This window comes from Ochotona princeps, chromosome 24 (assembly GCF_030435755.1).
Source record: "Ochotona princeps isolate mOchPri1 chromosome 24, mOchPri1.hap1, whole genome shotgun sequence".
NCBI lineage: Eukaryota > Metazoa > Chordata > Mammalia > Lagomorpha > Ochotonidae > Ochotona > Ochotona princeps.
Window position 1 is genome coordinate 23,636,983 of NC_080855.1, and position 23,516 is coordinate 23,660,498.

The 23,516-nt window shown below is 57.5% G+C and overlaps 2 protein-coding genes across 3 annotated transcripts in view; one reads left to right on the forward strand and one right to left on the reverse strand.

Moving 5' to 3' along the window:
* Positions 1–2,974, forward strand: part of IL21R (interleukin 21 receptor) — a 29,340-nt gene extending 26,366 nt beyond the window's left edge. For both annotated transcript variants that reach the window (XM_004586834.2, XM_058680655.1), the window contains 2 exons: positions 274–358; positions 1,625–2,974. In XM_004586834.2, coding sequence (XP_004586891.2) covers positions 274–358; positions 1,625–2,392 — 853 coding nt within the window. In that variant the 3' untranslated portion in view covers positions 2,393–2,974. The remainder of the gene's footprint in view (positions 1–273; positions 359–1,624) is intronic.
* Positions 2,975–6,889: 3,915 nt separating this feature from the next.
* Positions 6,890–23,516, reverse strand: part of GTF3C1 (general transcription factor IIIC subunit 1) — a 60,859-nt gene continuing 44,232 nt past the window's right edge. The window contains exons 26-37 of the mRNA XM_058680481.1: positions 22,489–22,570; positions 20,782–20,894; positions 18,219–18,281; positions 17,434–17,527; positions 15,630–15,802; positions 13,640–13,927; positions 12,773–13,050; positions 11,013–11,293; positions 10,070–10,442; positions 9,277–9,319; positions 8,207–8,399; positions 6,890–7,745 (exon numbers count right to left, since the gene is read on the reverse strand). Of these exons, the coding sequence (XP_058536464.1) occupies positions 7,527–7,745; positions 8,207–8,399; positions 9,277–9,319; positions 10,070–10,442; positions 11,013–11,293; positions 12,773–13,050; positions 13,640–13,927; positions 15,630–15,802; positions 17,434–17,527; positions 18,219–18,281; positions 20,782–20,894; positions 22,489–22,570 (2,200 nt within the window). The 3' untranslated portion in view covers positions 6,890–7,526. The remainder of the gene's footprint in view (positions 7,746–8,206; positions 8,400–9,276; positions 9,320–10,069; positions 10,443–11,012; positions 11,294–12,772; positions 13,051–13,639; positions 13,928–15,629; positions 15,803–17,433; positions 17,528–18,218; positions 18,282–20,781; positions 20,895–22,488; positions 22,571–23,516) is intronic.

Here is a 23,516-nt window from a genome sequence, read left to right on the forward strand (position 1 = left end):
CCCATGCCCAGCTACAGGAGGAAGTTGAGGTGTAGCAGGTCAGCACTTGCTGAGCATGCGCTTGGCTATGGAGTCCTGCAAATCCCATGCCCCATTGCTCCCATTTCACAGACAGGGAGCCTGAGGCCCAGGGAGACACCTGGGCTGCACCTCGGGAGTCCTCTGCAGGAAGCAGCTGGTTGGGGAAGGGGCAGGTGTGTGAGTTGGGGAACCAAGCCACCCTCTGGGTGAGTGCTGTCAGGGCCTTACCCTACCCACCTCCCTCCCTGGCAGGCTGTGGAAGAAGGTGTGGGTGCCAGTGCCCAGCCCGGAGAAGTTCTTCCAGCCCCTGTACAAGTGCCACAGTGGAGACTTCAAGGTGAGCACCCCTGTTCCAAGCCCAGAGACCCCCAAGCCCCCAGGGAGCCCAATGGTCCCCGACCCAGAACTCCAACTCCACCTTGCCAGCCCGGGAGGAACAGGTCCCTGCCAGGCCTCGATTTCCCTGCCTGCAGCATATAGAGCTGAATTCCCATGGTGCAGCCTTGGTGTTGTCCTGAGATGGGATCCCGGGGCAGCCCCAGCCACTCGGAGCCAGACAGGAGGCTCTGTTAGGGTCCCTTGGCCTAAGGGATGGGGAAAGAGTTTCCTCTGAAGGCTCTGGCCCTGCCCACCAATAACACCTCGCCCCATTGCCAAGCTCAACCTCACCTCCATGCACCCACTCAACCACCGTGCAAGGCTAGCTGGCTGGGCTGCTGCAAAGAATGAGGTGATAGGGTGGGGACAGGCAGTGCTCCCAGCCTGAGCTGAGCCTAAACTCAGAGGAGAGGGACTTGCAGCATTAAGTGCCTGCTGCCTGCCTGGCGCTACCTTTTCTCCTGCTCCTTGGAGCTCACAGCAGGGCTAGGAGGAACCTGGACCCCAGCCCACGTGGTTCCCCTTTGCCCTCACACTCCGTGCTGTGCCTTGACCCTCCCCTAGGGGTTTCCCAACAGTCTCGTGCCAAGCCCAGCCTCAGGGTGGTGGTGGCTGTGAGCTGAGCCATTTTACACCCGGGGGAACTGAGGCACGGAGCAAGGCAGCAGCTGGCCAAGGGCCACGTTCCTGGGGAAGCCAGGGATGGGAAGAAGGCTGATTGGAGCTCAGGGCAGATGAATTCATCTCTTGAGTCAGTCCACTGATACCTGGGATTCACAGACATTTTGGGAGTACCTGCTTGTATGCCAGGCACCATGTGGGCTTCAGCACCCACTCCTGGGGTGGGCTTCAGCGCCGACTTCTGCTGTCATAGGAGCAGGAGAAGGTGAAGTTCAAGTTTCAATAGTGGATGGGTGGAGCCAGGGCTCTGTCTCATTGGCCCAAAGCCTTCCTGTCCCACGGCCCCGGGAGTGCAACTCCTGGATAACACATACCAGGAACACCCACAGTCTGTGTGGACATACTGCGGAGGGCTGTGGGCTATGCTTCCTACTGCTGGAGGGGATGCAGAGGCCCGGAGAGAGCACAGACCACAGCGAGGACCCAGCAGCCAGGGGCACATCACATCCTAAATTTCACACGATCTGTCTCTACTGGTGTCGTGGTCTGTCTCTCTCTAGACCTCTGCCTTATTCCTGCCCCATCCTGTCCCTCTCTTTTTCAGAAATGGGTGGGCACACCCTTCATTTTCTCCTGCCCGGATCCAGGACCTTGGGGCACAGAGGCCCCCTTGACCCTGGAGATGCATGACAGCCGCCCATCACACAGTCCCACCAAGAGCTCGGGGCTCACCGAGCTGACTGGGCCGGCAGACCTGCTGGAGACCGATGGGCTACCAGAGCCAGGCTCCCAGGAGCCAGTTCCACCCAGGGCTGTCAGCCTGGGCAGCTCAGCCGACAGCGAGGAGCAGGAGCGGCCTTATGGCACAGTGTCCATCAGCACGGTGACCGTGGAGGGTGCAGAGGGGCCCTGTGACTGGCCCTGCACCTGTGGGGACGACGGCTACCCAGCTCTTAACCTGGACCCCAGCCTGGAGCCCAGCCAGGATGCTGAGGACCCACTGTTGGGAGGCCTGCGGACCACTGTCCTCCCTTGTTGCTGTGTCTCAGCAGGGAACCCGGAGCCAGGAGGCGACCCTGGGGGTGGCCTCCTGGACAGATTCAACCTGTCCTTGGCCGGGGAGGAGGCTTGGGCCACCAGCCCGCCCTGGCAAGGCAGGCCACCCGAAGGGGTCTCTGACAGTGAAGCTGGCTCGCCGCTTGCCAGCCTGGACATGGACACGTTTGACAGCGGCTTCGCTGGCTCAGACTGCGGCAGCCCCGTGGAGTGCGACTTTGCCAGCCCCGTGGACGAGGGGCCTCCTAGGAGCTACCTCCGCCAGTGGGTGATCACAGCCCCACCACCCACAGGCCCTGGGCCCCAGGCCAGCTAAGTAAGGTTGCCTGACCCTAGCTCCACTGAGACACGAGCCAGGGCTGGGCTGTGGACGTTGCATATGTGCGAGGGTGTGGGGTTTGAGGGCATGCTCTCCTGTCTGTACCTGCGTGAGGCTGTTTCTCTGGGCATGATGTGTGCCCAGGGCTGGTGTCATGTGTCCTCCTGTCACATATGTGGTACCTTTGTGAGCAGCACACACGCTGGAGGCAGGCTCCGCCCTTCCCCTTCCGGGCACTCCGCAGGTGGCCCAGAGGACAGCCCAGCCTCCTTCCCCAGGCCCAGCCTCCATCGTCACCTGTCAGCGGGGACGGGCTGTGCTACCTGGGACAGGTTGTTGTGCATCTGAGCCAGAGTCTCCCGGTCCACTCCCCGTCAGAGTGCAAGACCCGCTGCTGACGTCAGCTTCCTGTCTTCCGTGGCTGGGACGCAGGGTGGTGCCGTAGGTGGGTGGGGGCGAGAAACCAGACGGCCACCAGCTGGGGCGGTCGGGACTGTCCCACCTCACAAGTGGGCACGTGGGGGTTTCCAGGCTTCAGATCTGGCTGCCTTGTCTCATAAAACAGCCCCTTACCCACCACCAAGGTTTGTTGTTGTTTTTTTTAATGTTGTCCATTAAAAAAAACCAACAAAAAAAATTCCTTTATTGTGCCCAAGAAAACACGAACCGCGTACCAGGCATGGGGCTGGGTGCCTGGGGCTCGTGGAGCGTGATGGGTTGGGAGAGGGTGGGGGTACACAGATGAACCAGGACCCCAGCCCCCCTCAAATGTCCCCTCCCTCCAGTCATTCCTGGTCCTTGTACTCATCCTGGTGGAGGGGCAGAGGCGGGGGCAAGTCTCGCTGGATGTCACTGGTTCCCCGAGAACCTGTGCCCATGTGGGTTGTGAAGCTAAGCAGATTACTCTTCCTAGATGTTATGAAGGTGTTGGGCATCAGCTTAGGATCAGTCTGGCTGGAGAGGCTACTGCATAGAAATGTTTTTTTGTTTTTTTTTATAATAAAAGCGGTTGTTTTCCCTCCGTGGGAAAAACCTGCCTTAGAGGTGCCTTGGGGTTTTCAAGGCCACATTGAAGCAGCAGAGCCTTTGACTCAGCTCAGGCTCTCTGGGGGAGTCCCCCACCCCAGCCTGCACCTGCCTGCTCCTGCCCCCAGCAGCCTTCCCGAAATACTTCAAGGCGATTGCTGTGGCGGTGGCTGTGTTTATAGACTGGGCCGCAGGACTGGAAGGCCACACCAAGAGTGAGTCCCGCTCATGTCTTCTCTGTGAGATGGAAAATCAGGAGGGGCGTCAGTGTCTCACTGAGGCTGGAAAGTTCTAGAATGCTGATGGTTCTAATAGCAGGACCGTGAACCTGGGATCAGCGTGTGTGGGTCCCAGACAGGTGTGTGAGTGGAACTCTAGTTCTAATTCAGGGTATGAGCAGCCCCCTTCCAGCCCAGGGATGCTTGGGCCGAGGTGTGCTATGGTTTTAACAGCTTCTCTGGGACAATGGGTTCCTGGCACCAGCTCAGCTGAGGGTTCCCCAGGGATACCAGCTGGGCTGCCCATCACATGGTGCTGAGGGTGTGGGGAGGGAGCCACTGGGGAGAGGGACTGGGACCAGGTTTGGGTATGGGGATAGCCTCTGGTCTGGGGCAGATTTATCTTATGAACTGGTACAAGCAATTGAAGAGCTGGCCCGGTTGGGAAGGTGGGGTAGGAGGCAACACAGTAGAAAGTGGGTGATGCCTTCCTAAGGAACAAGTCTTGAGCTCCTGGATCCACCCAGATCTGACACCAGTTCCCCCAGGGCTTTTTAGACGTTTGAAAAACAACTTATTCAATTATTTCTAGCTTTTTGCCTTCTGATGGCACTTTTCTTTTAAAAAAATTGTCTTTATTGGAAGTCAGATATATGGAGAGGAAGAGAGACAGAGAGGAAGATCTTCCGTCTGATGATTCACTCCCCAAGTGGCCACAACAGCCAGAGATAAGCCAATCCGAAACCAGGAGCCAGGAGCTTCTTCCAGGTCTCCCACGCAAGTGCAGAGTCCCAAGGCTTTGGGTCGTCCTCGACTGCTCTCCCAGGCCACAAGCAGGGAGCTGGATGGGAAGTGGGGTAGCCAGGACATGAACTGATGCCCGTATAGGATCCTGATGCTTGCAAGGGGGAGGGTTAGCCAGTTGAGCTACCACACCAAGTTTTGTTGGTACTTCTTAATATGATCATATCTTAGTATGATCACAAGACAATTCCATTCTGACCCACATTTCAGAAGAGACAAAGCTTCCATGCATGCTGTCCTGCTCCCTGCCCAGTCCCACAGCATCTGACAGCCCCTGCCAGACACAGGGCAGACCCTCTAACCCCACATGGAATGAGTCAAATGGCAGCGTCATGACTGTAGAGCACTATGCACAGGGCAGGACCCACCTGGAAATGCACAGAATGGGAAACAAAGATGGAACCAGGGGCCTGCTGGGAGGGCTGTGAACGGGCAGGAGCCCCCTCTCCCCATCTGCTCCCGCAAGCCAGGGGTCTTGATGAGGGGCAACATATTTGGCGCTTTTTCTTTTAGAAATTAATTGCTACAGGGTCTGGCATGGTAAACCAGTGGCGTGCCAGTTCTAGTCCCAGCAGCCCCGCTTCCCATCCAGCTCCCTGCTTGAGGTCTAGGAAAGTCGTCGAGGATGGCCCAAAGCATTAGGATCATGGGACCCAGAAAGACTAAACCTTGGTACAGCATGCATGCATTTCTATGGACTTTTTGAAGATCTCATGTATGCATGATTTTAACTTTTTATTGCATCAAATTACTTTTTAAATTCACTATTTAAATATTGGTGGGTTAACATGTAATATTTGTACATTTGTGTAGGACACTGGGTGATAAACCTATTATTTAACTCCACCTTCTGTGAACACCAGCAGCTCTCAGGGTGGGCTTAGTTGTTGCCTACAGCAGTGGCTGAGGCCAGGAGCCAGGAGCCCAGGCTGGGTCTCCTACCTGGATGGCGGGACCCCACTCCCTGTTGCTCCCCAGTGCACGATGAGCAGGAGGCTATATCAGAAGCTGATCTGACACAGGCACCCCAACACAGAATGTGGTTATCCTGAATGGTGACCTCCCCACTGTACAGCTGCCCATTCCACAACTTACCTTCCTATCACTGTCCGCTCAGCAACACAGTGTGACGTCCATCTGTGCAGCATTCATAGTGTGATGACCAGCAGCGTGGCATTCAGTGTGATGACCACCAGCGTGGCATTCAGTGTGACCAGCTGTGTGGCATCTGGTCTGCAGGACAGCGCGGGGCGGATGTGCCCTGTTCAATGCAAACACCATGCCCCCTCACGGAAGGCCCTGGAGCATCCTGGGCTTTCAGCGTCCTGGGATCGTGTCCTGTGCTCGCTGAGCAAGGCTGCACGGCGCTGCCTGCCCGGGGGCAAAGGGAAGAGCAGCAACAGGGTGAGGCGGGTGAGAGTGCGGAGAAGTGGGGACCGCGAGGCTTCAAAGCCCACAGCCCAAAACGGGGCTGTCCATCTACCCGCTCGCACCCTCTCCCAGCCTCTCTGCCTGAGGAATGGCAGGCACGGATAGCAAGGCCTCAACTAGCCTGGGCTGCCTGTTGGACCGTACAGTGGCAGTCACAGACCCCTCTCTCTCCTCGAGGACTGTGTGTCCTCCCTTAGATACGTGCCCAACTAGCCTGGGCTGCCTGCTGGACCGTACAGTGGCAGTCACAGACCCCTCTCTCTCCTTGAGGGCCGTGTGTCCTCCCTTAGATACGTGCCCAACTAGCCTGGGCTGCCTGCTAGACCGTACAGTGGCAGTCACAGACCCCTCTCTCTCCTCGAGGGCCGTGTGTCCTCCCTTAGATACGTGCCCAAGGGCACAGGGAAGGGACTGCTTGGCTGTAGCCTCTGTGCTGGCACCTGGTGTCCCTCAAGGATGCCCTCCAGCCTCACTGTGTGGATGAGCAGGCTAAGGGTCTGTGATACGAATGCCAAGGCCAGTCCTTGGTCTCAGCGGCTGGACCCCCAAATCTGGCTTTCTTCCTGTACAATGCACCCCTCAGGTATCAGCATTTCCTGTGTAGAAGGATCACATCCCCAGTTACACTGGGATGAAGACATGGTGCTGACCTGAGCCAGGCTGCCCAGAGCTTGGACTCCGGGCCCTCAGGTCACCCCTCGAGAAGTTGGATCATTTTAAAAATGCAAATTTCCCCAAGAAAATCTTCTGATGTTTGTGAGCTGGCCCGAAAAGGGTCAGAACCAACCTGCCTCCTCTGGACCCCTTCTCTCCCCGATCCCCAACACTCCTGGTGCTCCTGTGACCTGCTACAGGGTGGATGGCACTTGGGACCATCTGCACAGGATGACATAGGCCGAGAACCTCTCCCACCCTGGTCACCAGGGTCCTCACCTGCTCCAGTGGCCATTCTTGGCTGCTCTACCACTAATAGCTAAGAATCCTGGGAGATCAGTGACTCCTTGGCAAACATCCATGAAGTTCAATGTACTTCACTTTAATTATAAAATAAATACACACATGCAAGGAGGACTACTCTTTTGAACGAGAAAAGAGGCCAGAAAGGGTAAAACCAAGCCCACAGGAATCCCTCGTGTGGGTGACCAGCCAGGAGGGAGGGGTGCCCACAGGAGCGGGGCACAGCTGCCTGGGGACCCCAAGGACCTCCTTGGGGGTTCAGTCCCAACCTCTGGGTGGCTCTTGAGGCACAAGGCAGAGGCTGCCATGGGGACAAAGTTTGGAATGTCAGCTGGACACACTGGGGCAAGGCCCGGGGCCCCAACTGCCCACACCTCACAGTTCTCACGTCACCACAAGACCCGCAGCCTCTTCATCTGCACCCACTCTGCTGGGGGCAGCAATGGCCATGGGGCACAGGGACGAGGAGGGGCAGACGGCAGTGGGATCAGGGGTGCCTGGGCTCTGCTGGGACAGCAGCAGACCTGGGATGTGATGGAGTGGGACCCCAGGGAGCAGGTGGGATGCAGGCCCCTCTCCCAGAGCTTGGGGTGGGAAGCTTGGCATGAAGTCATGTCCTGGGCGCCAGTGGGGTCTTCCAAGCTCCTGCTGGGGCTGGCAGTCTGGGCTGGGAGTTTGAGGAACCTGCAGATGCCCTACAGATGGAGCCACTTGTTCCAGTTGACTTCGGGGGGGAACACGCAGCCCAGCCGGAAGGTGCATTCCAGTGTGGGCTCGTAGAAGACTGTGGGGCGCTCACTCAGGCTGGAGGGCCCCGGGAATACCTCCTCTCCCACCTTGGGCTTGGAGAACAGGGACACAGCAGGGGGCTTCCGCAAAAAGCGCTTCCGGATGCAGCCCAGGAACTCCAGACCCTGGGGGAGCAGACAAGCAGGTTACAGCCTGGACTAGGCCTTTGGAAGCCAGCAGGGGATTACCACAAGGGTTCCAGAGAAGAGGGGGCAATGCGTGCAGAGCTCATGATGCCTGTGGACATGACTGCACTCGGGAGTGGGGGTTCACAGTTTGCCACTGCCTCCACTGCCCACAGTTGGTGGTAGTGGGGTGTCACTCATTCACTCACCAACCCCGAAGGGTGTGGGAGGTTATGAGGCCCGTCTGGAGAAAGCATCAGAGACAGGGGTCTCTGAACAACATGACTATGTTGGCTAGGGCAGCAGCCTGCAGTGCAAGACTGCCGCGAGGGGCCCCAGCTCCCCGACAGGGGCTGGCCTCTCACGAACACTGACGGTGGACAGCGGCCGGGGCTCCACGCCCTGGGCCCAGGACTGCCCCCCTCCCTGTGCACACTGCAGCAGGTGCCCACATGCCGTACCTGCAGCAGCTCAAGCACGGCCACGGGCTGCAGGACGCCTTGGTAGTGCTGCATCAGGCAGCTCTCGGGGATGCCCGGCTTGCTCATGATGTGGTACAGCAGGGCCTCCAGCATGCCCTTGCACACGGGCGTGTTCAGGTGGCCGTCCACCACGCGCCACGGGCGGCCCACGAAGCAGACGTGCTCACATTCCCTGCGGGGTGGGAGGGTGCAGGCAGGAGGGAGTCGGGGCTAGCTCGGCAGGGAACGGGGCTCACAGGTGAGGGGCAGTATGTGTGGGGGTGAAGGGCCCGGCTCCAGTCACAGCCTGGTGACCTGCCACCTTCTGCCCTCCTGTCGGGTCAGAGAGGATGGTATGGCTGACTAGGGGAGCCACGGCGCGTGGGGACTTCCCAGAGGCACAGGGACCACTTCAGAGGCAAACAGCCCACAACCCCTATGACACTCTAGATTGGGAGGACAGGGATGAGGGTCCTGGATCTGCTGGCTCCTCAGGCCCCTGGGCTGCAGTTGGTCACCATCAGCCAACCTCCTGGGAACTCTAATTCTGGCATGATTCAGACATTTCCTCTAAACAAACATCTCTGTTACTCAGTCGGGGTCTGCCTGGCCACAAGGGACCCGGGATGGGGAAGATCCCAGGGAGGCCAGGTCCTTGATTCTGATGTCATAGCTCTGCCAAGCTCAGGGTTGCACATGTGCCCAGATGGCAAGGGCACCAAAGGAGGCCCCAGGGCATGATCCCTCTTGGCATGGTGGCAATCTGGACTACTGCTGCCCAGTAGTACCTCACTAGGCCGTTCCTCAGCTGTAAGCTAGCCCGGGGGCCGTAAGGAGGCCTCCAGCATGCCCATGTGACAGCTCCTGACGTGTGCCATTTGGGGTCTGCAATGGGCACACTGGGAGGGTTGGCTCCTTGCCCCAGGCTGGCCCTGGAACTACAAGCTCCAGCCAATTCAGCTTCACCCACTGCACCTGTTCACGTCCTCATGCCAAGGAGCATTGTGCTTGGACCCCTGGGAACCCGAAGACAAAGCCCTGTGGTCCCCAAGCCTGGGTCCCGTACTCACCTTTCCCGGGCTGCCTGTGAATGGCTGCTGGCCGCGGAGCTCCCTGCACAGCAGACACAGGAAGCAGGTGTCAGGGCCTCAGAAAGTGGGAACATGCCTCTCCCTCCCGCCCCTCCAACCAGCACGGGTGGATGCTGCAGGGCCATGGGACCCGGAGGTCCTTGTCTCACAGCACGGCCATGCCTGTGGTGGCCAAGCCATGGACTCTAAGGCCAGCACACATGGAAGCTGCTGCAGCAGGCAGCAGCTGGCTCTCAGCCAAAGGAACCCCCAGGCTGGGGGGCACCCGGGTGCCCAGCTGTAGGTTAAGCCCTGGCCAAAGGAATCATGGGGCAAACACTGAGGCAGAATAGCCCCAATGCCATGAGCGCAGCATCGACAGTCACGTGCACACGCTGTGCTGATGGCAGAAAAGGCCAGACTTGTTCTCCAAGCTGGCGAAGCCCGGGCCTGCACTGCTCGCTGCCTGCTTGTACATGTGACTTCGGCCAGCACCACACCCTGCCCACAAGGCAACCACAGGGTCAAGGAGGCTGGGGGACTCTGCCCTCTAGTGGACAGGCAGGGACAAGCATGTCTTGTTCACCTCTGGAAAGCAGCAGGAAAGCCTACCATGGGTAGCCAGGGGCCAGTTCCCAAGCCGGGAGCAAGGAATGGGGTCAAGAGGATCTGGGGACAGAGGATGGGTTGGGTAGGAGCAAGGTAAGGATCTTGAGAACCTTCTAGAAGCAAAGCCATTGCTGCTCTTGGCCTAGGGAACAGGGTGTCTTGACCCATTGCTGGTCCCCTGTACCTTTGTCCTCAGGAGCCGGGGCCTGGGTTTTTGTCTTCTCTTCAGTCCCAGGCCTGGGATCGGGGGTCAAGTTTGCATCCTGGAGGGCGAGCTTCTTCACAGGGGGCTGGTTAGCACTTTCAGTGCTCCAGCTGGCACGCCTCTTGTGGCCCTGGGGGCCCTGGGAAGGTGGCACCTCCTTGATGGGCGCACTGTCCTTGCTGGAAGTCCCTTCCAGGGGCCTTGGTTGAGCGTCTTCTCTTGGGACGTCGCTGTCCCCTTCCTGGCCTTTGGGCCGCACTGAGTGCAGCAGCCAGGGCTTGGCAGAGGCCAAGGTCACCAGGCGGACAGTGTTGCCGCCGACTTCTAGCACCTGGTTTTGCTCCAAGAGGTCCTGGAAAAACAAGGTCACTCTGAGACTTTCTGGGAGCCCCTGACAGCAGGGGTGCACATGACACCCAAGGGACAGCTCAATCATGAATGAAACACCCTGTGATGGTGCTTCCTGCACCTGTGGAAACGCCTTGACAATCACAAACACCTGCTAGCACTTTGAATCTGGGCAAGCAACGAATGGACTTTTCCCCACACGGGCTGTGTGTCCTCCAGGCCTCCCAAGGCCCTGGAGCGTGCGGGGCATATGCCAGACTCTCCTCCCACATGAAGGCTGCAAAGCGGTTGGGACGTCACAGCCCCACAGCAGCCCGACAGGTACCCTGCACCCTGCAACCGCTGCTGCTGATACCCAGGGGGCTACACCAGTCCCGAGGGACTCATTTGCTGTTTCTTCTTGTAGTTTAAGCCCAGGGGTGAGGACAGCAGGTCAGGTGTGGGGTACCAGGGAGGTCCCTGGGCCAGCAAGAGCCCAAGGCATGGCCCAGCCAGGGAAGCCAGTCCCCATTTGTCCTGTGAGTTGTAACTTCTGCTTTGGTGATACCAGGCTCCCCCCACCGGCAAGGCTCACCTGCACGTAGTCCGGGAATATCCTGGTGCGCTCCCCAGCTATCTTCTCCAAGGCAGAGAACCGTCGGCCCAACTCTTGCCGGTCAACCCCAAAACAGCCAGCCGCTGCGACGGCTCCCCAGATTTCCAAGGCGGCAGCCACATCTGCAGGCGTATACCCGGACAGCTCCACCTGGTGGGCAAACTCTTCCAGGCTGCAGGCGTTTTCCTGTGGTTCTATGAGCCTGGTGAATGTGCTGGGGAGGCAGGAGCCCCCCATGGAAAGTTCTTCCAGAGAAGTGGCTGTGAAAACCAGGACGGGGGCTGGGAGTTAGCCCCGCAGCAGCCCCCCGTGGCTCGCACACGTGGGACCCTGGGGAGGACACACTCCAACCCGAGCTCGCTGTTGTCTCAGCAGCTGCTGTAAGGACCCTGGGCCCCACGGTCAGGCCACTGCCTGTGGCTGCTAGACTAGACTCTGCTGTGTAGCCTGCATTTCCTGCTGGAGACTCATGACAAAGGGCCCAGAGGCTGTGGCCTGGGGTCTGAGGACTGGCACTCCAGGCCCTGGAGGGTATTTTTTTAAAAAACTTCTTTTTATAAAGATTTATTCATTTGAAAAGTAGACAAGAAGAGAAGAGAGGAAGAGAAAAGATTTTCTATTTGCTGGCTTCCTCCCCCAGATTGGCCACAAGATTGGTCCCTGGATCCCAGAACTCCACTGGGGGTCTCCCACAGGGGTGCAGGTGTCCAAGCCCTTGGGCCGTCCTCTGCTGCCTTCCCAAGCGTATCAGCAGGGAGCTGGATCGATCAGAAGTAGAGCAGCAGGCACTTGAACCTGTGCTCCTCTATGGAATGTGGGTGTCACAGTGGCTGCCTAGCTCACTGCACCACAACACCGGCCCCAGTGTTAGCTTCTGTCACCTCCATTAACAGACAACTCGGTCAAGACCAAGACCATGCCCGTGGGATGCCACCAAACTTCTGTCTGGTGCAAATGCAGGCACAGCACAGAATTCAAAGTATGGCTAAGACACAGATGACAGCAGCTGCAGCGCGCACACACACACACACACACACACACACACACACACTCAGGGAAGTGGGCTGGAGGAGAAAGGCTGTGGAGGAGAACAGGAAGGTAGTAGCCCCGGTACTTGATATCCGAGTTCCGTGCAGTGGAAGTGGGGAGAGACGGCCTCAACTGAGGGATTGGTAAGTTGTTCAAAGTTTCAAAGGTGTTGTGGCACTGCAGCTTAAGCCACTATTAGGATGCCAACACATGTACTGGAGCGCTCGGGCTAGAAGCCTGGCTCTACATCCCAGCCAGCATCTCGTGAATGTATCCTGGGAGGCAGCAGACAATGGCTCAGGTACTTGGGGCCCTGTTGCCCACTCAGGGCTCCTGGCTTCAGCCTGGCTCACTGTGGGCTGTTGCAGGCGTGTGGGAAGCCAACCAGTGGATGCAACAACTTCACGGAAGCATTTGCTGGGAGCTATGCAGCTCCGCAACGGAGGTGAAAACCCACAGTCAACGGCTGCCTGGGGCAGGGAGGAGTGGCTGAGCAGCGCTGTGCTCCCGGGATGCCCACTGTGTGCACGCATGACCTCTCCCTTGGAGGTGTTGAGACACCTGCGGAGCCGTCTCAGCACGGCCAAGGATGGGCTCTGATTCTCTCCATGTGCCCCAGCCCTCGGAGCCTGGAGGCAAAGCCCTACCCCTGGTATGGGCCCTGAAATGGGCTGCCAGAATCCCTCCCCAACCGCAGGGCGAGCACTCACCGGGGGGCCCCAGACAGGTGGGGACAGGGGTGCAGCGCAGCCGGAACTTCACCTGGCAGGAGTTAACCACGATGCTGTCGTTGGGGCTGAGGTTGCGGGTGTTGACGATGCCGGGTGCGTAGTAGCCTCGCATCAGCAGGTAGTTGGTGTGGGAGGCCTGGCGGGCTTTCACCTCAAAGTTCCGACGCTTGACCCCCACACCTTCATCCAGGTCTTCCTCTTCGTCCTCATCATCATCTAAGCCCCCGTCCTTATCAGAGCTTGCTTCCTTTCCCAGGCTAGGAAGAGAGTGAGACCTGAATGGCTGGACACAGGTTCCTGCTGCCACCCTGCCAGCAGGGTGAGGCCCCGTGGTTCTGCCACAGCGGCAGCCCCATGGGGACCTGGGACCTCGCTGTACACACGTGCCTGAGCCCTTATCACCTCCTGGGCTCCATGCTGACACCTCTCCACCCACCTGGAACCCCACAAGGGCTGCCTAAACACCTGCTCCCCTTCAAATCTCGGCTCAGCTAAGGTGTCTGCAAGGACCTTGGATCAATACCACCTCCATGCCTGGCCTTCCCTGCCTGGCTTACCGTGTCCTTCCGGGTGGCAGATGCCCAGACCAGTGGAGAGGCTGGTCCCGGAGGCTCCCTGTCATTGTGTTACTTTCCGGTTCCTGATAGCTAACACCCTGGTCACTTGAGCACCCAAAGCCACAGCTAGGCCCTGGCTACCTCTGTGTGGCAAATGACCAGCACAGTGCCATACACCGAGCACAAAAACTCAAGCACACGAGAAAGACCGCGCAAATGTGACGGCCAATGTCAGTGCAAAGAGGCAATGCCGACCACGGCAAGGCCCTGTGTGCCTGCTGCCCCTCACCTCTTCATGACCTCGTTCTCCACCATGGAGCTGTCCACCACCACGATCTGCTCGGGGATCTTGACGTCCACAGAAACGAGGCCCAGAGAGAAGAGCGTCAGGGCGCCCACGCAGTATCCTCCGGGACAGTCCAAAGAGAAGGGCACCATGTCGCCGGGGGAGTCGGTGCTCTCCTGGTCTTTGAAGGAGAAAGTGTCAGGCTGGTCCACCTTGCCGGCAGCCCGCATCTTGTCCAAGAATTGGAACGACTCTGAGCAGATGGTGGCTGGGAACCGCCACGTGAAAATCCTGCATGGACCAAAGGATGGTAAGGGCTGTGGGCGCCCTAGTCATGACAGGTCCCGGGTCCCCCAACCCCTGCAGCTCAGATGAAGAGGCTGCAGTATTCATTTTTTAATTTATTCTTATTCTTTGAAAGGTAGAAAAGAATCACATACAGACCGTCCATCTGCTGGTTCATCGCCCAATGGCCACAAAAGCCAGGGCTGGGCCAGACAGGAAGCCAGGAGCTCCAGTCATGCCCTCCACATAGAGGGCAGGGACCCAAGTACTTGAACTGGCATCTGATGTCTTTTGAAGAGGCACCCGAGTGGGAAGCCAGGAGAAAGGCAGAGGTGGGCCCTGGCCAGGTCACTGTGATAGGGAACACGGGCAGCCACAGTAGTGACATTATGGCTGTAGAATCTTCAAGATTTGTCTCTTCTCCACTCACTGTGCCCCTTGGAGGCAGGCTCCCATCTTGTCACCTAGCCAGTGGAGCCTGACCTGACACTCTATGGCCCCTATGTGGGCTGCCCAACTGGGGACGAGGACTGTCCATAGCTAGTCTTTACCCAGAGCAGGCCTGACCTCACGCAGACGCAGGAGGTGAAGTGACCGCAGTTTCATGGCTCCACTGGGTGACTGCTGGGGTGCGGGGAGAAGCAGGCCCTGGCTTCTCTCCAAGAGAGTGCCCCTCTACCTCCTGTGGCAATGTGACAGAGCAGGAACCCCGCCCTGAGCTCTTCCTGGACTGCCAGACAAGCACCCTTGTCTCACCCCTAGGACACACAGCCCAGAGAAGTGGCTCCAGGTCACAGGGGCCTCAGGGCCGGGTCTTGTGCAGCCATACCCACTTCCCAGGAGGCAGCGGAGCCTGAGGGTCCTTGGGGGTGAGGCTTTGGAAGGAGGAAGGGTTGGAATTCATAGGCAAAGGAGAACTAAAACAGACTCCTGGGGCTGTAGCTCTGGGTCTGAATGTTGCCAGAGAAGGCAGGTGTCCGGGTGACCCTGCTGGGCAATGCCCTCTTACGAGACATCTTCTGTATGTGCAAGACACCCAACATGCAATGACCGGGACGCTCCTCCATCGCTGGGCTCCGGAGAGATGCTTCCCTGAGCCTACCCTCCCACCCCCTCCGGCCCTGTGCACCTGCTGGCCACCTGGGTCTCAGCTCTAGGCTGTCGGACTGAGATGGTGCCTAGCCAGGAGGTAGAGCCTTTTTTTTTTTTAAGATTTCTTACTTATTCGAAAGGCAGAATGAGCAAGATCTGTCATCTGCTCCGAGCAGCTGGGGCTAGGGCTGGGCCTGTTTCCCACATGGGTGGCAGGGACCATGTGGCTGGGCCTCCCAGCACAGAGATGCTACGCTGGGGATGAAGTGGAGGAGCTGGGATTTGAACTGGTGCTCCGATATAGAAAGTGGGTGCCCAGAGCTGTGGCTTAAGCCATACCAGCCCCGAGGGGGAATGTCCAAGTGAGCCAGTTACTGAATTGGGAACTGATTTTACCCACTGGATGGAGAGGAAAGCCCACCTGCCCAACTGTCATGGCCCTTCCAGTACTGCGAGCGCTTGCCTTTACTCTTGCAGCAGGAAGGTCATGATGATGAGGAAACCCCTTCCCAGGCAGGACTTGCCTCTCATACCTGTGGCCGCAGGAGGCCAGAGTCCTTCCTGTCCGAGGGCCCGGCTCAGCCTCTGCCCTCCCACCTACTGGGCAGGTGCTCACCTGTAGTAGGTCTGAGACAGCTGGTAGGACATGGGCACGAAGGGCAAGGCCCGGTTTTTCTTTGGACCGTGGGAGTGGTTGACACGGCGCCGGTTGACCAAGCTCTTCTTCTGGCACTCCAGGAAGGCCTTCACAAGGATCTGGTCCTTGTACTCCTGGTAGAGGCGGAAGGTCTGCAACAGTGGGCGGTGGGTGAGCAGGGAACCCTGGGGTGCCGCTGGCCATGTGGACGCAGGGACACTGCAGCTGCCACTTCCAGAGGGCATAGGTGACTGGGGGCCGGGGGCCGGGGGCCAAGCTGGGCTGTGTGTGACAATCCCTGCTCTCAGCGCATCTGGCCTCAGGGAAGGTAAGGCAGCTGTCTGCTTCTTTGGCTGAGAAGGCCCTGGAGCCAGTAGGGGCCATCACAGTTAGGGACCCGGGGCTGGCCAGGTTCTGATGGCACTGCCGCAGGACCCATGAGGGACACTGACTTCAAGCTGTACTCCAGGAAGAGAACAGTAACCTCAACACTGAGAAACAGAAAGAGGTTGGGGCCAGCAAGGGCCAGGCACAGTGCTTGGGGACATCAACAGTATCTGCCCAGAGCCTGCCCCATGGGGCCTACTCTACACTGTGATAGAATGGGTACAAACAAGCAGCTGCTGCTATGCACAGGAGAGCTCAGAGCATGCTGGGCAGGGTGGGAGCCTGGCCCAGCCACTCAGATCCCCAAGAGGTGGTGCTATCACAGGGCAGCAGGCCCACTGCCGCCTGGCTGCTCACTCCCTCATTTTCCCATTTCCTGGAGGCCTTGGGCTATAGGAGAGCTGACTGGGGTCCTGCTGAGCCTGTGACAGCCTCGCTGTAGGTCTTCCAGGCCTCACTGCCAGACGGTAGGAGTCTGCTTCCTGCAGGGGAAGAGAGGCCCCAGAACCACGCTGGTGCCCATAGGGACAGCAAGCGGTGCAGTAGCAGTGCCACAGGGAGACCAGGCAGCGCCGCAGCCCCAAGTGCAGGCAAGATGGCAGGATGAGACAGAGCCTGGGACCCCCGGCTTTCATCCTTCAATGCTTGGAACACTGGCATTTTGTCTAGTGGGGTGGGCCCCTCCTTTGAGGGCTGATGGGAAGACTTCAGCTCATAGCAGCCTGGCAAAACTGGCTCTCTGGGCCCATACAGCCCTGTGGGTACACTGTGGAACAGGATCTCTTTGGCTTCGTTTCCTTAAACAAGTGTGGGCTCAACCACAGAAACCCAGAGAGCAGCTGTGGCCTGTGGACCATCTGTCTGGGGCTGGGGGCCTCCTTTGCATTCACGCTCTCTGCAAGCTCGGAATCTAGCCAGCTCTTCTTTCCTCACTCACTCACTGCTTGGGGCGGCAGCACAGTACCGACACTGGCTTCCTGCGAGCACAGTGCATGGTAACCAGTGTGTGGAGAAGGGGCACAGTGCTTCTTGGTGCCAGCTCGGGGTGATGTCTCCAGACAGAGGACAGCTAGTGAAACCCCCGCTGTGGCTTTGCAGAGGCTTGGCCGTGGTTGTTACATGACAACAGGCAGACTGGGGCTCTGAACCAGCCCCCACTGCCTGGGAGATGCTGCAGCATTCCCTGCTGGGTGCACATGGGTACCTCTCTGTGTGCCAGGATCCGGGATGTGGTCAGTCCCACATGTTGGGAGCACTCTCCAGCTGACCCTATGAGGACCCTCAAGTTTGGGACCCCAGGCATGTGAATTCATGAGTGGGAGTAGAAAATATCATCTTTCTGCACCCCCCGCTTCCCTCCCTCCCCGCTGCTGTGACGCCAGGAGCCACTGCCCACCTGAAATGACTGGCAGGACTTCATCTGGCTGTCCGAGAGGGCCAGCGTGCTCTGGATCAAGTTCTGCAGCACCAGGAAGTGGATGTCGTCCACGCTGCAGGAGAGGGGCACCGCAGCGTGAGCACAGCTTGTACCTGGACACGCGATCCCTGGCTGAAGTAGGCTGTCAGGCCCCAACATGCCAAAGTGATGCAAACGCCCAGACCCATCACAACATGAGGCTAAGTGCTGGAGGGTTCCGCGGGCGTACTAACTGGCCGGGAAGTTCCCATCTGGTGGGGGAGTGGTGGTGGGAGCTGGGCCGGGTTAGGGACAGTTAAGAGGCCAGTGAGCGCTTACGTATTCTTTCTCTTCAATTCTGAGTAACTGTTTCTGTGAGCATTGGTTTCTCACGGAAATACAGAAACTGAAAACCAATCTGCATACAGGATTCCCCAAGATGAGGACAATGACAAAGCTGAGCAGGTTCTAGAAAGTTCTGCCTGGAAAGCCCACGGGCTGAGCTCTCAGATCCTTATCCCTGCCGTGACCAGAACCAAGGTCACGCTCAGCAAGGTTCCCGTGTGAAGGGGTAAGCAACAGAGCCTGCAGTGTCTGCAAGCTGTGCCGGACTGCACCAGCTCTGCTCAGCACGTGGGTAACACGTGCTGCAAGCATGGCTATGTGCCAATAAAACTTTATTCACAAAAACAGGTTAGCCCTGGTCCCAGATGACACCCCCGGCAGGTCGGAATGCAAGGACATCAAGTAGTGGAAGACAAGATTCTCTGCAAAGCAGCGCTTGCCTGTTTAGTTGGTCCTCTTTCCGGCTTGGGTCTCTCTCATCACCGATGGCCAAAACCCGGTACCTGCACGAGAACAGGAGAATGAGCAGTGACAGGCAGCAGGCCTTCGTCCACTGAGGATGGCTGCCTGCTGGCGGATATGCTGAGAAAGAGGTTTAGCTCCGTGCACGTGAGGCATTTTAACCAGGAATGCATCATGATCCACTCCTCAAAAGGGCCTGTTACAAAACAGGGCTGGAGGGCCTGAAGCAGTAGCCTAGTGGCTAAAGTCCTCGCCTTGCACGTGCCGGGATCCCATATAGGAGCTGGTTCTATTCCTGGTGGCCCCGCTTCCCATCCAGCTCCCTGCTTGTGGCCTGGGAAAGCAGTCGAGGGCAGCCCAAAGCCTTGGGAACCTGCACCCGCGTGGGAGACTCAGAAGAGGCTCCTGGCTTCGGATTGGCTCAGCTCCAGCCGTTGTGGATGCTTGGGGAGTGAACCATCGGATGGAAGATCTTCCTCTCTGTCTCTCCTCCTCTTTGTATATCTGACTTTCCAATAAAATAAATCTTAAAAAAACAAAGACAACACAGGGCTGGAGAGGGTGCTTGGCCTCGTGTTGAGAAGCCCACCTCCCACATGGGCATCCTGGGTCTGACTCCTGACTTCAGCTCTCTGTGATGCAGCCTCTGGCAGGCAGCAGGAGCCGGCTCTACTACCTGGGGTTTTGCCATTCATGCCGGAGAGCTGGACTTCAGTGTCTGGTTCCTGGCTTCCTGGGGGGTTGACAGCATTTGCCAAGAGAACCAGCAGATGGGAGCTCACGGACCCATTCTCTTTCTACTCTCATGTAACTCATTAAAAAAAAAAATATATATGTTCATTTATGAAGTGACATGGAAAAATGTACAATGGCATGGATCCATTGCTAATGGTTAAGGAAGAAGATAGAAAACTATGGGGACGGGGAAGGTGCCGTGATGGGCACGGGTGCCCAGCGTCAGGCTAGAGGAACAAGCCTTAGTGTTTGCCTCACAGGCACTAACATGGTGCCTATCTTGAGAAAGCTCCGAGGATAGGTGGGTGATGCTTCCACCATGAAAAACAACGCGCTCGTGAGGTGATGGAAATTCACCAGCTTGACTCACGCACGCATCCGTCATCACAGCACACTGCACCTCAGAAATAAACGTGACCATCTGCCAAATGAAGCACAGGCGTGGCAAACATGCCGGAGACAGCGGCGGCATCAAGGGTTGGGAGGATTACAGCTGATTTCTCTGTCTCTTTTTTGAGCTCCATTTAACATCATTTTATTGTGTTCGCACCAAGCAAATAACTCCCGGAATAAACCATACGACTGGCTTTTTAGAAAACCCTGGCCATTTGTAAGATGTTTCTTTGTTTTCTAGAGAATGAAAGTAAAAATTCATCTTTGCCACATCAAATGACTCCATCTATTGCCAAGAAGAAGTAGCTTTCTAGAATAATAGGTGAACTATTTTTTTCAGTCAAGCAAGTAAAAATATGGAACCACTTTCTACTTGGCCTTGCTTGTCAGAATGCCAAGGATCCAAACGAGTGTTCATCTGTTACAGCCACAACTCTCCCAGCCTTCCAAATGGCTCCTGACCTCTCCTTTAAAAAGCCTTAACTGTCCCTCTGTATGAAGACGAGTTGCCCCCTAACTTACAAGAAACGACATGCAGATATAAATCACAAACAGGAAAACAGGCCATTGAACCAGCTCAAAGATGGGACACAAACCACGCTGCATGGGGATTCTGGGAGACAGTGTGCTGGAGAAGCAAAAAATAAAGATGCAGACAGCAACTGAAGGGCGTCAACACCGAACTTGACCTCCAGGGGTTCCCCACTCTGGCACTGGTGGCTGTTTCCCAAGTTATCTGGCAAGTGAATGCCGAGCACGGAGTTGAGGACCTAGCTGACAAATGCCATCTCCTGGCAGGAAGAGGGTTGGCAGGGCAGTGGTGAGGGTGAGGGAGGTGGGGAGGGACATACTTTTTTTGTTGAGAGTGAACGGGCCTGGGTCTCGGGACTTCAGACTTCTCCATCTCACAGGGCCCCGTGCGCCCACCCAGGAGCAGGAACAGGGGTGTTGGAGTGAGAACCCACCTGCATCCCAATGCCAGCCCTGACGCTCAGGATTTCAGGGAAGGGACTGACTTCAACAAAGGGTGCGACCAGACAAGGCAGCCTGACCTGAGTGAGCAGCAGGGATGCGGTGGGGAAAGCGGGTGCGAGGGCCCAGGGCGGTGAGCAACGGCAGCTCCTTTGCCATCCTCAAGTCCCCGTGACACAGCAGGTGGCCACAAACAAGGTGCACAGGAGGGTCAGCTGCAAGGCCAGACACGACCCTGCTGCCGAGGGGAGACAGTCCTGGCAGCTGAGCTATGCCTCTCGCCCTGAGGGGAGACAGTCCTGGCAGCTGAGCTATGCCTCTCGCCCTGAGGGGAGACAGTCCTGGCAGCTGAGCTATGCCTCTCGCCCTGAGGAGAGACAGTCCTGGCAGCTGAGCTATGCCTCTCGCCCTGGAGGACCACAAGGACCAGAAGAACCTTACCTGGCAAACAGCTCTTGCAGTGTGTCTGGGATCTCAAGGCCAGGGTTCTTCAGGTTGGAACTGAATTTCTCTTTTAGCTTCTCCACAAATTCCTTAAACTCAGTGGCACAAACCTTTCAGGGAAGGAGGGGAGGAGATGCGAACCCTGAGGGCCGTTTGTCTCAGCAGCATTCTGCCCTAGATGGTGGTGGCTGTGGGGCACAGGCCACAGTGACTGGGCAGTTCCCCTTGCTCTCCCGTCTTTCTGGGGCCCCAGGGGTCCTCTGTCACTACTGCCCTGCCACCAGCTGTCTCCACAGCCCATCTGGAAGACCCAAACTTGTCCCATCCTGGTCCCCGAAGGCCCGCTGGATGCCTCCACGCAGTAGGTTTGGGCCCCCCATCACCTCGCTCCCTCCAGTCTCTCCCTCCTCTCCTCCAGCCCCCTATTTGCTCGGTGAACCCCTAACTCCTCCCCTCCTCCAAACCCACACTGCCACTGTCTTAGTCCAGACCTGGTTCCCAGAAGCAAGCAGATCATGTCACCACCCCATGTCCCGTGAGACACTTCACCCTTGGGTACTGAGACCATGTAGGACAAGGTCCTGTTACGTCTGCCTGGGGACCTACCACTGTACCCTAAGGGTGCTGTGCCCTCTCTTCTCCACTGCCTCCAGCTTGGTGCGCTAAAGCTGCTGACCTGGACCAGCACGCGCACCTCTGAAGAGCCCTCCGAGGTGGACACTGTCGGGCCCAGCTCTTCAGCCCGTTCTTTATTAGCACAGCCTGCTCCAATTTGGTCTGGGGAGTAGGCCGCCCTTGGGATGAAGTTGGGCTGTATACACCAACGGGAGCAGTCCCAGTGCCCCCAGCTGTGTGGCCCAATCTGCCATGGGCTTTTGGAAAAGGCTGAGCCAGCCTTTCTCCCTACTTCCTCTGGCCCTGGGATTCTGCAGTGAGGACCGAGCTCCAGGGGTTCATTTGCCACCAAGGGGTGATGGTTAGGCAGGTGGAAAGCCAACTGCTGGCACAAAGTGAGAAAATGATGCTGGGGATGTGATGATCTCTCTGCTTGGCTGTAGCAGCCCGGACTTCCGCCTTCTACTTTCTGGACTTGTAGGCATGTGGGGATAAATGAAGCCCCAAACCCCTCCTGGCTTTGGAGTGAATGGAGAGGGCACTTGTGCCCCAAAGTGTTCCTGCCATGCCTGCGTGGCCTCTCCCTGGGGGCTGGTGGCACTGTGGCCGTCTGTCTAGTTCTCTGCCAGATCCCATGTGCCGGTGACTTTCTTCGAGCAAGGTCTTGCCTCGATCAGGCAAGCAAAGAGCTAGGAAGTCTGGTCTACAAAGATGGCCCCTGCCCGGTCAGCTGCCGCCTTCGCCTCACCTGCAGAAAGACCCACAACCTCTCGGCAGCTTTTGCCAGGAAAATAGTACAGCTGTTTGCAATTTCTGATGCACTGCCCTATTTCCTTAACCAAACGGGCTTCAAGTGCAGTAGCATTTCAAAGTGGCATATCAAATCCTAATCATCTTTAGAAAAATGGTCACTTGGAGCCAGATCAAATGAGCTCTGAAGCCAGAAGACTGACACGTGGACCTCCTCAATGAGCACGAAAAGAAAAAAAAAAGCAAAAACAAACAGCTACATGTGCACGGCTGCCAGAAATGAAATGAAACTTATCTTCAGTGCAAGCTGAGGCCCGCACCCACCCAGGGTGGCCGTACCTTTGGGTCTTCATAATCACACTTGCGATTCATGAAATCTCCAACAAGGGCTTTATCCTGGTACACTTCAGCGAGGCAAACCCTGCAGGTGGACAGGCCAGACAGAAACCAAGTCAGAGGGCTGCACCAATGTGTGGCCCCTCGCCTCAGGCCTTGGGGTCAACCCTGCCAGCTGCAGCTGATGGCGGGGCACAACACCCATGAGCCTGGTAGAGAATGACAGCATCAGAAAGGGAAGGATTTGGGGTGACGTGTGTGTGAGGGCGCTTGCTCACACCTCCAGCCTGGCTTCCCTCCTCCTTTTCCTCCCATGGGTAAACCGAGAGCAAGAACTCCCACTTGCACACAGGCGGTGGCCAGGGCCATGGGCGGTGCCCTATGTGAAAATGTGCTGTGAATGTTATAATCATGGGCACTGGCGTTTCTTCTGATAAGAACCTTTCTTCCGTCAAGGCCTTCCCTGCCCTTGACCTTCATATCTATGTGACAGAGAGACTGGCTTGTGCCAAAGCAAGGAAGACATGCAATCACTTCCCTGGATCGAATGGGGAGGCCCAGGGTTGGGGCAGGTGGGGTGTTGTCACCTGGCTTCTCATCAACGGAAGTTGCCCTGGGCAGGTCAAGGCGCTGACCCAGATTCAGCACCCAAAGCCATGGGGCGAGGATGGAGGCCCTGCTCGTGTCCCCACACAGCTGCCACAGGGAAATGGCGTGGGCCCAAGTCAGGGTCAGGAAGACCCACTATCACTGTTGCCCTGGCCCACTTGAACTCTCTGCAAGCAGCCAGGAGCTTCAGAGAGAAAAGCCAGATGGTCCATACACAGGGGATGCAGCTCTGCACAGGAACCCAGGAGTTATCACCCTGAGCACTGGGCCCTCAGGAGATTTCTGGAGACATCTCTGGTTGGGGAGGGAACGTACTACTGACAACCAGTGTGTGAAGGCCGAGGGGGCTGCCTGACATCCTACAGCACACAGGAGAGCCATCCAATTGGGCGAGGCCTCGCCCACACGAGCCTGGTGTCAAG